Here is a 15,387-nt window from a genome sequence, read left to right as displayed (position 1 = left end):
AGTTCATTTTTACATTCTTCCATTAGACAGCTTCCCTTCTCTCTCCTCACTGCTGAGGGTTTTACCAGGCCAGAACCCTGCTCCTGATCTGCACTCTCTTGGTGAGCTTTGTTATCTAAATCAAGTCAATTCCTCCCCTACTTTCCACTTCCCTAGCTGTAAAATGAGGTTATCTCTACAAAATCCCTGGGCCCTTAGAAGCTTATTTAGGTCTTATCCCTGTCCAGGAAGCCCAGCAGGGGTACACTGTCCTCAGTTTAGTCTGAATTTAAACCTTCCTATGTGAGAAGCAGCACAATGACCAACTCTAGTTGCCAAGAAGAAACATGATCACTCTTCTGAGACCCTGCTGGCAAATGTTTCTGGTCCAAACTCTGAAGGCACAGGGCATTAAGGCTGACAATTGTTATTCTCCAACGAAACAGAAGATTAATGTATTTTAAAGTTGACTAAGAACATTCATCTTAGTTATAAGATAGCAAAAAGGAAAGTTGTACACATTACTGTTTTATTGTCCAGTGTTGATATTTTCAGATAGGGCTTCATACACTCAAGGCTGACCCTGAACTTCCAACACTCTGCTTCCCAGTACTAGGATTACAGGTATGTGCCACCACAGTTAACTAGCATATGTTCAATAAAGCAATCTGAACTGGGGCTGGAGAGATGGCTCAGAGGTTTATGTCATGGGCTGCTCTCCTAGAGAACCTACGTTTGATTCCCAGCACCAACAGGGTGGCTCACAGCTGTCTATAACTCCAGTTCCAGGAGAAACATGGCCCTCTTCTGCTCTCTAAAGGTACTAGGTACACATGTGGTACAAAAGCATATATGCAGGCAAAGTGTTAATAAACATAAGAATATTTTATAATTATTTTATTTATAAAATTTTATGGTAAATTTTTAATTAAAAAAGGAAAGGCTAAAATGGAGTTTGTATAATCTCCATTTTTTTAGGCAAAGGCACTATAACCCAGAAAAATTAAATTCCTGGCTATCTAACTGATGGTAGGGAAGGAATTAAAGCTCAGTTGTAGACTGTATCAAACTGCATCAAACTGTATCAAACTTGCAGCTCCAAGCAACTTGGGAAAGTTACTAACAAGTTACCCGCACTCTGACTTTAAAAAATCTGGATAGAAGCTGGCTACAAAGGAAGGCCCTGCCTTGAAAAACAAACAAACAAACAAACAAACAAATAATAAAAAGGAGGATGAGGAGCTATATAGTAAGTGGGTGTGTTGGGGCTTGTAAGGCAGTACCACCAAGTACAGTGTTTTGTTGTGCCAAGTAATTTGAACTGAAGGACATGGTAAGAACCCCAAAAGCAAATTTTTCTTTGACCTTCTCCTACCTTCCTCTCTCCATCTCTTTGTCCCTTGAAGTTAGTCACTGAAACAAGAATTTCAATTTCCCAACGTCGGAAATTATAAATATTAGCCTAACTTTCCCCTCCCTTTCTATACAGGATAATTTGTCTAATAATGAAACATTAGGTACCTCCCACTCAGACCTGAGAGGCCAAGGAGACTGAACAGACTGGCAGGTCGAACTGTCCCTCCTGATCTATGACCCTATGTTCAGTCAACAGTTCTCTGTGATTGCCTACTGTTCACCAAGCTAAAGAGCAAAAGGGGTTTCCTCTCCATTTCAGAGTCTGAAATGATCCGTCTGTCTGTCTGCCTGTTGATTTATTAGTGTTTGGGATAGAATCCAGACTGGCTTTGAATTCCTAATTCTCCTGCATCAATCTTTTAAATAATATAAATCTTCAATTAAAAAATAACATTTTTTTCTCTTTTGAACCTATCTTTTGTTACAGGGATGTCTGCCACTCTTATAGCAGTAGAGCTAAATGTTCTTTATAAGATTTATTTGTTTATGTATTTATTTATTTGGGTATTTTGGTTTGGTTTTGTCTTTTTGATACAGGGTCTCTCTTCATAGCTCTGGCTGCCTGGAACTCACTGTGTAGACCAGGCTGACCTCTAACTCACAGAAATCTACTTACCTCTGCCTCCAGAGTGCTAAGATTAAAGTCATGGGCCACCACGCCTGTAAAGACTTTGTAAAAATGTATTTGTATGAGTGCAGTGCCTTTAGAAGTCAGAAGAAGACATTGGATCCCCTAGAACTGGAATGACAGACAGTTGTGTGTTGCTATGGGAGCTGGGGACCACATACATTGCTGTGATATGCCCCCCAAACACATCATGCACACACATATAAAATAATAATAAATTGAAAATTTAAAAACTCACAAAACAGTTCAGAGAAAACATCTAAAATTACAAAATGAAATTTATAAATAAATTTCACATAATAAATAAATGTCACATAAATAAAAATATGTTCGTATAAAACAAAAATCACATTTTTTTTCTTTTTTCTTTTTTTCGGAGCTGGGGACCGAACTCAGGGCCTTGCGCTTGCTAGGCAAGCGCTCTACCACTGAGCTAAATCCCCAACCCCCAAAAATCACATTTTTAAAGAATGTATACGAACAAAAACATATTAAACAAAAAATAGTTCTCTGTGGGAAAGGAGGAAAAAGTCAAAGACTAAATTTTAGTGTCATTGTCAGAGACCAAAGATGATAAAGTATTGTGTACAAAGTCAATCAACAAATCAACAAATGAGCCCAAAACCTAGAGGCGATACAACAAATACATCCTTTTCTAGATCCAGGGAAATGAGAGCATCGGGCTTCCTTCCTTAACTCATACATAACTCCACAAAGTTTTTAAAAATAATTATTTTGCACACACACACACACACACACACACACACACACACAGAGAGAGAGAGAGAGAGAGAGAGAGAGAGAGAGAGAGCACAGTATGTTGGTTGGTGTTCAGAAGAAAAGCCCTAGCGGAAACAGCTGTGACACCAAGCTCAGGAAAGAATCTGAGTGAAGAAGCTGTGGTGGGGGTGGGGAGGGGAGGGTGCTCCACTCAGATCACCAAGGCAAAATGCAAGATCCAAGCTCAGCAGATGATGGAGGGAGGGAGGGAGAGGAAGGGGGGGGGAGAGGGAGAGGGGGAGGGAGGGAGGGAACAGTGCCTCCAAGAGGGAAGTAGACAGAGAAGCGTAGCCTGCTCTGAAATAGGCTGAGGCTGAAGTGGATCCAGTCTGAGGAAGCAAAGAATGTGCTGATGACAGTGAGGGAGGTCCAAAGGTTATTGAGAACTGAGAGACAAATCTGACTCAAAGGAGCTAGACGTAGGAGCAAGGATGGGGGTGTGGCGACACGCAATGTTAGTCCCCAGCAGCGGCAGGTGGACCTCGGTGAGTTCCAGGCAAGCTTGGTCTACAGTTTGAATTCCAGGCCAGCCAGGGTTGTAAAGAGAAACTGTCAATAAACAAACAAACAAACAAACAAATGGCAGATAGGAAGTGTGAAGAGGAAGCCTCTAAGGTGATGACTGAGGTAGACTCACAGAGGAACCAGCTAAGCAGGTAAGTCCTCTGCAGAGAAATAGATAAGCAGATCACACTGCCTGGATGGAACCAGAGGGCTTTGAAGGTAAAGATGAGTAAGAGATCAAGATTCTTGCTGATAGACTCCAAGAGAAGCAGATATCTGCTGAGTTTGCTGAGAGGTTGTTAAACTGAAGAGACAGTCGGTGACTTGGAAGGTAAGCTGAAGTGCACAGAAGGGGAACACTTGCATACACAAAGGATGCTGGGCCAGCCTCCACCAGGCATGAAGGGGATACAGAGCTGCTATTGCCTGCCTGCCACTCCTCCCTTGCCACTTCCTCCGTGGCTTTCTCACCTGCTTGCTTCTGCTTCTTCCCAGAGAAGCCAGCTGGGCTAGAGGCTGAGTACTCTGGGGGAACATTTAGAGAATGCAAACACGATACAAAATACCTTTTAAAACCATGGTACAGGGCTGGAGAAATGGTTCAGCAGCTATGAGCACTGAGGACCCCAGTCCAACTCCCAGCACTCACATGGCAGCTCACAACAATCTGTACCTCCAGTTCCAAGGGATCTGATATCCTCTGCTGGGCTTTACCTGCACCAGGCACACAAGGGGTGGACAAACATCTGTGCAAGTAAAACACCTATATACATAAAACATTTTCATCTCATTTAAAGAGCATTTTGTGGCATACACATTTTGTAATGGCTTTGTTGTTGTCACTGTTTTATTTTATTTTGCAGCTTAAAGCAGCAATCCAATTTCTTCCTTCTTTTTAGAAGATGTCTTTTCAGCCTAATGCATACTCTCTTTTCCACAGAGGAGGCAGACGGGTATGGGCCTGCTTTACTGACAACCAAAGAGAGCCCAGGCAGGGACTCCATCTTGGGAAACCTCGATACTCTGTATGAGACTAGGTCGAACAGAAAAGGGAATTCTAGAAGAGTTAGCCCTGAACAAAACTGTACTGTTAAGGCTCCTAGCTTTAGGTATCTTTGGACAACTTTACTTTTTACTGTATTCATTAGAAGTAACCAAATAAAGATAATGAGACGTATGACCCACCCCTTAGTTCTCCAAGTACTGGGGTCCTGTGTACCTTAGGTACACACTCTGTCACTCATCCACAGCCCTGAGAGCAAGTTTGTTTCTTGTCTCTCCCCTTTCTCACTGCTCAAAGAAAGTATCGAGTGCTCTTTAATGCCGAGGGAACCATGGTGTGCTCTCCTGACTCCTTCCGTGGCAGAAAAACAGTTTGTGCCACAGAATCAGCTGCATAAAACTCATCTCATAACCCTTGTCTGGATCTGGGCTGCTGTCTCGAAAGTGACACCTCGATGTGCTAGGTATCAGGCAGTGCCAGAGAGATTTAGAACAGCTCATGTATGATATTTTAAAACTTGATATTATTCTGAAACTGCCTCTTGTGGGTTGGTGTGCCTTGGTCACCCCTCCCACCCCCCACCCCCCCACCCCCGCTATGAAAATTCTCTACAGCCTGTGGGCTGGCCGTGTGCTAATCTTTCCAAGTTTCTTTCCACACCCAACTGCCACTCAAAATTATTTTTTAAAATATTTATTAATTCATATGTATACACCCTGCATGTGTGTGGAAATCAGAAGACAATTTACAAGAGTTGGTTCTTTCTACCACCTGAAACTCCGAGATGAAACTCACATTTTGATGGTCAGCTCCTTAACCCATTTTACTGTCTCCTAATCTAGAACATTCTAAAAATCCAAAACCCACCATTAGGAGCAGAGCAGGTTTTGCATGTATGAGGAAGTTCAAAGCCAGCTTATGTTTCATAGTAAATTCTCTGCCAGTCAGTGCAACAGGGTGAGAGTCTGGGAACCTGCCTCACATGGGGATTAAGGTGCCATGTATGTATTGAAAGAAAGTCTCTTAAATTTAAACATTTAGTTTTTCTAAAAACAAAAAACAAAACAAAAAACAAAACAAAACAAAACAACAACAAAAACAAAAACAAAAAAACAAAACCATGCTGACTACAGCCCAGCCTCCAGGGAGGAAGGGAGAACTTCCTGCCACTCTCACTGATCTTGTGATTCCACTTCCTGTTATCCAGGCTCCTGGTTCTTTAACAGCAAATCTGTTCTACATTCCTGCATTCCTCAGGACCTGGCTCAAAAGTTACTCTCTTTATGAAGTTGTCTCTGAAACCGGCACGCATAGGCAGAGTGAGTTGGTTGTTTTGTTTTGTTGTTTGGTTGTTTTTTGAGACAGGGTCTTATTCCAGGTTGGCCTTAAGGTCACTATGTAGTTGAGGATAGGAGTTCATTCTTTCCAGAGGATATTTAGTGAGCACCTTGATTTGTGTTTGTAACCCTATAGTTTTCTGGTTCCTTAAATGTTGGATTTCAAACAAAACAAAAAACCAAAACCAAAACCAAAAGGACATAAGGACATTTCTTCCATGTAACAGGTTACCTACTGTCTGTATTCCATTTAATAGATACTCATTCAAATAGCCTGGTGCAGTAGAAGGTTAAGCTTTTCAACCAGATGAACCAGCCCCTTACTGACTGGCCCTGAACAAGTTTCTGTGTCTGTCACAGGAAGATAGCAATGGTCTCTACAGTGACCTCTGTAAGACTGAATAGATGCATTGTAGGCACACTGCAAATTTGTGGGAAAATGCTTTCTAATCTGTAAAGAACTACAAGGACGCAAGAGATAATGATGCCCTGAGCCGGTGAAACAAAAGAGATAGAAGTGAGACAAGCAAACTTGCAAACAAGTAACAGTTGTTTAAACATTAGGGCAAGAGCAACAGGCAAACAAAGTGACTTTCATGAAGGGTTTTTCCAAACATTCAAAGGATGTTGTGATTTTGGCTTTAGGTGCTCAATACATTCAAAAGAAGAAACATTGGGTACAACTGTTTGCACTGCCTAGTAAATACTAAAAAAAAAAAAAAAAAAAAAAAAAAATGTGTATATTTAAACAAAAGAAAAACCCCAAGAGCACAGGGTTCAAATGAAAGAACCAAGTTTATATAGAAGTTTATTACCGACAAATAATTTATTGAACACCATGATAATGGCAGTAGTTTTAACTACTACATTTTTATAATGTATTTACTTTGGGCACTTTACACACATTACCTCATTCAGTCTCTACAGCCACCTCCTGAGATAAAATTATCATTCCCTTTCTACCAATAAGCAAAATAGAGCAGGGAAGGGGAGTAGAAATATAAATCCAAAGTTTATCTATAAAGACAGTTGTTTTACTCCCCATAATTTGCTAAGCTTGTGACCATTTCCCTTCCTAAGCACCGTCTCTTGCTTCTCCCATACCCATTGTCTCTGCAGTTACAGTTCATCCTTCTGCTCAAAATGGGCTTCCTTTTGATCCACTGATGCCCTCTCGCCGCTGCCTTCCTGCTTGGGCCTTTCCTCTGCTTCCTCCTCAGCGTCCTCTTCATTTTCCTCCTCATCCTCCTCATCTAGTCCCCAGATGTCTTCTTGCTTGGCTCGCTGCTTTTCCCTTTTCTTCTTGGCCTCTTCCGCCTCCTTCTGTTTCTCCATTTCTTCATACAGCTCTCTCCACTGCTGCTCCACATCCTGTTTAAAATGTGGAATTTCAAAGTTTCACAGATGATATAAACAGATAGCCCATTTTAGAAACATCTGTTGTCTTCCCATTGGCTTCAAGATTTCTAAGATGGTGTTTATTTACATATATATTTCAGTATCTCTGGGGTGGAGGGAAATCTGTGTCTGAGTGTTGATGTATTTCATTTGTAAATAAAACAGATTCAAAGCTAGGCATGCTGTTGTGTACCCGTAATCCTAGCCACCTGGGAGGTGGAGGCAGCATCAGGAGTTCAAGGTTATCCCCTGCTAGACAAAGAATTGAAGGGCTACCTAAGACCTTGCCTCAAAATGAAATAAAAACTAAAGTGAAATAATTTTAAAAATATAAAGTGGACTGGCAAGATGAATAAAAGTAAAAGTGCTTGACACCCAGCCCAATGACCTGATTTGATCCCTGGGACGCATACAACAGAAGAGAGAACCAACTGTACAAGTTGTCCTCTGACCTCCAATATTGTGGCATGTGCATGCACTCAAACATAATAATATATAACATTATTATAATGTTACATTATATCATATCAATTATAATATCATAAATGTAATAAAGATGTTAAGAATCAATTTATTTTAAAATTAAATAAAATACTAAAATAAATTAATTCACCATCTATTATTGATACCCATGTCATTGCCTGCTATAGGCTAAACAACATTTGTGTGCTATTTGCATTCTTCACAATGATGTGTAAGTTCACACATCCCACCTTCTGTATGAGGTAGCTGATGTCTGGAATTCTCTCTAATTTACTCATTTGTTTATTTTGTTCTTGAGACTGGTCTTGCTATATAGTCCAGAATGGCTTTGAATGCTTTCTTTTTTTTTTCTTTTAATTTTTTTTGAGACAAGTTCTCTTTATGGAGCCCCAGCTGTTCTGGAACTTACTATGTAGACCAGGCTGAGCTCAAACTCACAGAGATCTATCTGTCTCTGCCTTTGGAGTCCTTGGATCTGAGATGCACATCACTGTGCCCAAACCTTAAACTCTTTCTTAATCCTTCTGCCTCTTCCTCCTCCTCCCTGTTGGGATGCAGTAGTAGATGTGTCATCACACACGACTCAGATGGATTTCCTACATTTTGCTTTCCCTGAACTGAACATAAGTCGTATTAAGATAGAAGTGTTTTGATTTTAACTTGTCGTTATATCTCCAACAACTGTCATGGCAAACGGGTTTTTATCAAGTATCTCTCAAGTAAATATATCGTCTAATAGCTATCATGTATTGAACACATGCAAGGTGTTAGAAACTCAAAAGATAGTGCTACTATTGAAAGGTGATTCCCAATCGAAAGGTTAAATAAAAAGACCAAGTGCATATAGCTAGCTAGTCAAGAATGGAGCCCGGATTTGAACCTAAGCCATTGACATAAAAACATTCATGTTCTAACTAATAAATAACAATGACATAACAGTATTAGAGGGCAGGGGAGTGGCTCAGTAATGGAGTGAGTGTCTAAGATAAACAAAGCTCTACATTAGTTCTCTAGTGTCACAAAAAAGGATAACACGAAAGTAAAACGAGCCAAAACTAGACTAAAATGTATTTTCAAAGCTGGACACAGGGTCAGCAAAATAGCCCAGAGGACAAAGGCAAATGCTACAAGCTGAATAGCTTCAGTTAGATCTGCTGGGAATCAGGCCTGGTTGCAAGCTCAACTACTTAGTAGACTGAAGACAAAGAACACATGTTCAAGGCTAGCCTTGGCTACAGAGTGAGTTGAAGGTCAGTCTGGGTAACTTTGTAAGACTGTCTTAAAATAAAAAGTTAAAAAGATTTCTAGGATACGGTTCAATGGTAGAAGGGCTTGCCTAGCATACTTGTCCCTAGAAACACATATGGCTTCTATGTGGGCCCTGATAATTCAAACTCTGATCCTCAAGCCTGTACAGCAAATGCTTTAGCAATGGAGCCATTTCTGCAGCTCAGGGCAGGCAAGGACAAGGTTGTACATATTGTTTTTACTCTCTGTGTCTGTACTTTGCTGGTACCTAAGTTTCCTGCTGAACTATTAAACACTGGCTAGAAACCTACTTGAATTGACCTTCCTGCAGGGACAGGACATCTGGATGCAGGATGTCTTCCCCATGAAGTCATTGTCCCAAATATCACACACACTGCTGCTTCTTCTGATGTCCAAATCGGCTGAGGTGGGCTGAGTGGCTCCCTCTAATGGCACACTGAGAAGGCAGTGTAACACACAAGAGAAGCATGGGTTCTGGGTTCAGTCTCCAACTCTACAAGTCAAAGGCTATGTGTGACCTTGGGCAGTTTAGCTTCTAAATCTCAGTTTCCATCAAGAAATGGAATAGTATCTCTATTGCAAGGTTCTGTTAAGGACCAAGTGAGATGCATTTTGCAAAGTGCTCAGGTAACAAATACAGAGTTGAAGATGTCCAGTGAATGTGAGTTCTCTGTCTCTCGGGGCCAAGTGACCAGAATTGGGACAATCATTGTGAATCTTGATTTTGCAAATGGCAGAGTCAGACATCTAGAATTCGGGGTGGTAGAACATCTCACCTTTCTTAATCCCCAGGTCATATTTCCAACCTCTTCAGCAAATTCTTCATCATTTGTTAGAAGGAAATTGTCAAAGATGCTGCCTGATTTCACCTGTTGAAATGAAAAGTGGGAGATTTTTACGGCTCCGTGCTCCGTTCCTAGAGGGCCAGAGAGATGGCCCAGTGAGAGTAATTACTGCATAAGCATGAAGACCTGACTTGGGATTCCTAGCACTGGTAGAAAAATGTATATGGCTATGAGAGTGCCTTATAAACCTGAATGTTGTCTGCAGCAAAGACAAGAGGATCTCTGGGGCTTGCTGGCTGCCAGCCTGGCTCCAGGTTCAGTGAGATGCCCTGTCACAAGAGAATGAGACAGAAAGTAATAGAACAGGGCACCTCTGTTGTCCTCTGGCCATGGGTATGAGTGTATATGTGCACATACACCCATAAATCACACACACACACACACACACACACACACACACACACACACACGCTCAACAAAAGGCTTTGCCTTATTTATTTGGATATTTGGGTGCCTGTGTCAGTTTATGTTCGCCACATGTGCGAGGGAGTCCTTAGAGGTGGGAGAGGGTATTGAATCCCCTGGGACTAGGGTTACAAAATAACGTGAACCACCATAGGTATAATTATCAGGACCAGGGTCCTCTGCAAGAGCAGTGAGTGTTGACAAGTGCTGAGTCACCTCTTCATCCCCTTTCTCTATTTTCTTTAAGTATGATAAGAAGCCATGTATAGTGGTGTATGCTTATAATCCCAGCATATGGGGGATAGCATGTACCAGAGGCTAACTTCAAACTCTTTATGTAATAGTAACTAAACGTAGTCTCAAAAACAAAACAAGCATTTAGAATTTGGGTCTAAAGGGCTAAATCTATGCTTTATAATAGTTTGTGTTTATTTCATGACAAAGAAATGCAATAGAAAGAAAGGAGCACAAGACACAAACTTGAACAGACCAGCTCAGCTACATTCTAGTTTTATGATGGTAGGCAAGTTACTCAACCCTTTAAGTTACTCTCATAAGTAAATCAAGGAAGTCAGGTATGGTGGTTCATGCCTGTAATCCCAGGATTGGGGGAGTGTGGATTAAATCAGAATGAGAAGGAGTTCAGGGTCCTCCTCAACTACACAGAGCACTTGAGATGAGCCAGGCTACCTAACACCCTGTCAACAATGATGATGAAGGTGAGGGGTATGGTACACACTCCTTTGATACCAACAGTAGGGAGGCAGAGGCAGGGGGCAAGTTGAACTCTGTGAGGTCAAGGCCAGCTTGGTCTACATAGTAAGTTCCAGGCCAGCTAGGATGACACTCAAAATAGTAATAAATAATAATAATAATTAATAGCTAATAATGTGACTCATGGAAAATAATAACTCTCTATAGTGTCATGAAAATTACAACTACTGTATCTAAAGCATGGTGTCTAGTAGATTCATTCAATAGACGATGATGATTATAAGCTTTCCGTATTGGAATGTGTTTCAAAGAACCAAAAGGTAGCCAATCTGATTTTTTTTTAAAAATTTTACCAATATGTTGACTAAATCGTTGTTAAGCTAGGCATGATGGTGTATGTTTTTAATACCAGAATTTGGGTGGTAGGGGCAGGTTAATCTCTGTGGGTTTGAGTCCAGGACATCCAGAGCTACATAGTGAAAAACTGTTTCAAAAAATCAAAACTAAATCATTGTTGATTTTACCCAAACAACTGTGTGAACCAAGAAAAAGTTCTGCAGTATGAGGGCTTGTGTGTCTTTCCTCTATACTTTATAAAGCTCCATTTTAACGCTTTTGTGACCAAAAAAGCTTAGATAAATTTTGCATTTTTGTTTTAAATTTGGCTCACATTCCATTAACACTGCTTCCAGCAGAAAAACAAATGACAAATGGACAGGGAAAGCAGGATGCTAGCTTGCTCTAAGTCGTGTATTTTTAAGTTGGTTTATAAATTCGCTTTCCAACTGTGAGATGTTTTCTGATCTTTTGGATTTTTTTTCTTTTGAGTTGTCTGCAATTTCATTTAGAAAGCTGCCCATGTTGGCTTGCCCATCTTCTCATCCCCCTGGTCTGTTCAGTGACCTCTGTTCCCTCTCTACCTTACTTCAGGTTCCTGGATTATGAGAGTGCCAGCCCTGCTCCCTAATGCTTGGTCTTATGCTGACTTGATCTGTTTATCTCCCTTCTGTGCTTACAGATTGTTATCCAAAAATGCAAATGAGGGAAAACACACTTCCCCCTGTATTCTTATAATTAAGAGAAAAGAGCGTGTGAGAAAGAGTTGAATTTGATTGTCAAACACAAAGTCTTAAAGATGTTTTCATAAGTTAACTCATTGGAAGTTCTAGATCATAAAGTGGAAAGAGTAGGGGCTAGAGAGATGCCCATGGTTAAATGCTTACATGGACCTGAGCTTAGATCCCCAGCATCTATGCAAAGTCGATCGCCTTGGCCCAGGCCCGTATCCCAACCCACTGAGACAGAGACAGGTAGACTCACTGAACAACATCCGGATGTCAATCTCTGGCCTATGCATGGGCTAGAGTACTGTATACACATATACTGTATATATACATACACTATAATTACAAAAATAAAACATTAAATTAAAATAAAAAGGAATGTAAGTATTTAACCATGAGTTAACCTACATCCCTGAGCACTAACTACATCTCATTAGTAAAATGAAAGTAAGGACATGGCTTAGCTCAGTGGTACAGCACTTGCTTAACAAGTGAGGCCCTGGGTTTGCTCCCCAAATCCTACCCTCCTCGCCTCACAGAGCTGTGGTCTAGATCACCTGATGTAAGAGAGTCGATGTACTTTGCAGGAAACTCATTGCAGTTTATGTTGCTATCCCTTAAAAGATCATATGGAGTCCCAGATAAAAAGAATGATCGTTCTCTGCATTCTCTTCCCGCCTTTAGTCCTGAACTGATTCCAGAGTGCAATCTCTTCCAAGCAGGGAGAAAATTCAATAGACTGGGTTTGGAGGCGTCAGAATAGGAAACAGAAAGCGTCAAGGACTGGGCTGGTCACCCAGGACAGAGGCAGGATAAAGAAGAATGCAACTGGGATAGCAGAGCGTCTCGGGGATGGCAGAGCTCGGGGATCTCACGGCTACAGGAGGCCGGTCAAGAATGATGCTATCTGTGCTCAGTCACGTGGCTTCTCTTATAAGATACAAGGATTCTGTTTTTAACTGGATGTTCTGGGTAGCTGAGTGAAGAGGAGTATGATTGAGGAGTCTGGCCTAACTAGAAAGTATAAGTAAAAAATGGATGATGCCAGTATTGTGCACAATTATCACACACACACACACACACACACACACACACACACACACACACACACACACACCCTCAGATTTTAGAAATGAAATCTCTGGGCCTTCATTCCAGTTCAGAATCCATGATCCTCTGTTGACCTACATGAATTAATAGCAAGGCTTGGGGACACTCATCTGACATGGTTAAATTCTTCAAGTAGTTTTGCCTGTCCACAGAGGTTGACAGAGCCCAGAAAAGTTCATGCCAAAGTTTTTAAGTTTTTCATATAAACAAAGCTATAGAATAAAATGTATACCCTAATGTTTTTAGTAGGAGAAACATTTTAAAGACCAGTGAGACAGCTTTGAGGTAAGGACACTTGTGGACAAGCCTGATGACCCAAGTTCTGTCCCTGGAACCCACATCACAGAAAGAGATCTGACTCTCACAACTTGTCCTCTGACCTCCCCACACAGCCCATGGCGCGCACACGCACACGCACACGCACACGCACACGCACGCACACACAAATAAGTCTTATTTTTTAAGTAAACAGTGTGCACATTAACATGGTTGCATCTGTTTCATAATGTGGAGAGTTCTAATTTATTTTAAAGGAACAACCTAAAAAAAGAAAGAGGTAGTAATACAAATGTGCATGGCTTGTTTCCCTGGTTTTCAGATAAGCTAGGAAGGAAGGAGACATGGTGCCCCTTCCTTCTTCCTGCCCTTCTGAAACCCTGCCTGGCATCTGGTAGTGACTTCATTCCATTTCAATATTGACCTCCTGAAGTCAGAAAACCGAGAAAGTGAGGAAAAATAAAGTAGGAAATGAATAAAGAAACTAGAAAGGTAAAAACATGGGGCTGCTTGTACCAGAAGCTTTGGTGACTGTGCAGTTAGAGGTGGAGGCGGGAGGGTCAGAAGTTCAAGGCTATCGCAGCTACATAGCAAGTCCGAGACCAGTCTAGACTACAGGAGACCTTATCACAAAGTGAGACACCCGAAGGAACCAAGTAAGACCAGCAAAGGTATCAAAGGTGTTAGTAATACACCGGAGTGGGTCTGATGAAGGAAGACTGGCACTCAGGCCCAAGTTTTCTGCTTCCATTACCAGATGCATATCTTCAGGAAAATTATTCAACTTTTTTGAGCCTTCTTTTGAGGTTGAGAAATAGGTATATGGTGAAAATTAAATGAACATGCAAAGTCCTTAATACAGTGGTTGTAGAAGGGACTAAGTAAATTTTGAGGATAAATATAATTACTCCCACTTTAAAGTGGAGTTGTTTAAGGTTTAGAAAGACCAAGATTTATTCAAGTCTGTAATTTCCAGGCTGGGGCTTGCTTCTTCTACTGTGTGGGAGCTCCAAGGACCACTGGGCAGAGGCTGTGAGCCCAGGTGCTTTACCTGCCAAAGATCCAGGCCAAGGACGCTGATATTATGGTAGTGACAAATGGTGGGGTCAGGCCTGTATTTGGGGTTGTCTATCTCTGGGTGAATCCACTCCCCCTGGTAATTGGGATTGTCAATGATCCGAGGCTTCCATTCTCCCTAAACAGAAAACCGACCAAGAGTGGACATGTCAGTAATAATTTTCCATTTTTCTAATATTACACAGTCAAAGAGCTTAAATCAATTTATAAAGAGATGTATGCCAGCCTCTTAGAACTCTTCCTCTCTCTGAGTAAAAGTGTAAGACTCTTCCCAGTTCCCTTTTCCACTAACTGGAAGTGAAATGACATGCAGGGGTCTGTTCTGGTGTGGCCCTCTCTCTGAACAGGCATATCCATGAAGTTAAGAAAACATAGCTTCTTGGAAAACATTCTCTGAATACTGTGGCACTTGGTCTGTTCTCTGTCTCCTGTGTGGAACAGGAAACTGTGGCCAGATAAAATCCTGCCCCTGTCAACTCTTTTGCTGGGCCACTTGTTGGCTGATTCCTTTAGTTCTTGCTTCTGACATGAGAGCAGGAGTTAACCCTTAAAAGGAACTTCCTCTATCCTTAAATACCCTGGACTCATGCAGATCCCACTCTTTGCCCTTCTAGCCTGCTTGTAAGACATTCAATTCCTGAGTCCTGGCCCATTTTCTGTTTGCATCATGTTCCTTTAACTGGCAGCTTCTCCCAGCTCTGGACAAGCTCCTTGCCCATGCCTGCCTGAACCATTATAAGTGGTTCAGCCTCTTAGTTCTGGTCTTACCATCCCTCCCCCCTTATAAGTAGGAAGAGGCTGAGAATAGGGCTCTGATAGGCCAGCGTCCTATTCAGAGTGTACAGGGGAAGCGCAGGGGATCAGTGAATTTCTGCTTTGTTTTTATTTTGTTTTATTTTATGGTGAGACATGGTTTTGCTGTACAGCTCATCCTGTCCTTGAACTTGCAATCTTCCTGCCTCAACCTCCTGAGGGCTAGAATTACAACCTGCAGGCTAGAAATTGTGTTTTATAAGTTAGGATTTACATGCACACACCTAGTTTGTGTTTTATGAGTTAGAATTTACGTCTGATTTCTCTTTATAGATTTTCATTGACA

The 15,387-nt window shown here is 41.4% G+C and overlaps 1 protein-coding gene and 1 long non-coding RNA gene across 9 annotated transcripts in view; one reads left to right on the top strand and one right to left on the bottom strand.

Moving 5' to 3' along the window:
* LOC108351012 (uncharacterized) overlaps positions 1-15,387 on the top strand; it is a 51,248-nt gene that overhangs the window by 22,107 nt on the left and 13,754 nt on the right. The window lies entirely within an intron of this gene.
* Calr4 (calreticulin 4) overlaps positions 6,424-15,387 on the bottom strand; it is a 34,785-nt gene continuing 25,821 nt past the window's right edge. For all 6 annotated transcript variants that reach the window (XM_039111174.2, XM_039111171.2, XM_063288593.1 and 3 more), the window contains 3 exons: positions 14,263-14,406; positions 9,574-9,666; positions 6,424-7,018 (listed from right to left, as the gene is read on the bottom strand). In XM_039111174.2, the coding sequence (XP_038967102.1) occupies positions 6,767-7,018; positions 9,574-9,666; positions 14,263-14,406 (489 nt within the window). In that variant the 3' untranslated portion in view covers positions 6,424-6,766. The remainder of the gene's footprint in view (positions 7,019-9,573; positions 9,667-14,262; positions 14,407-15,387) is intronic.

This window comes from Rattus norvegicus, chromosome 5 (genome assembly GCF_036323735.1).
Source record: "Rattus norvegicus strain BN/NHsdMcwi chromosome 5, GRCr8, whole genome shotgun sequence".
In the NCBI taxonomy this organism is placed as follows: domain Eukaryota; kingdom Metazoa; phylum Chordata; class Mammalia; order Rodentia; family Muridae; genus Rattus; species Rattus norvegicus.
This window is presented reverse-complemented; position numbering and strand designations above follow the sequence as displayed.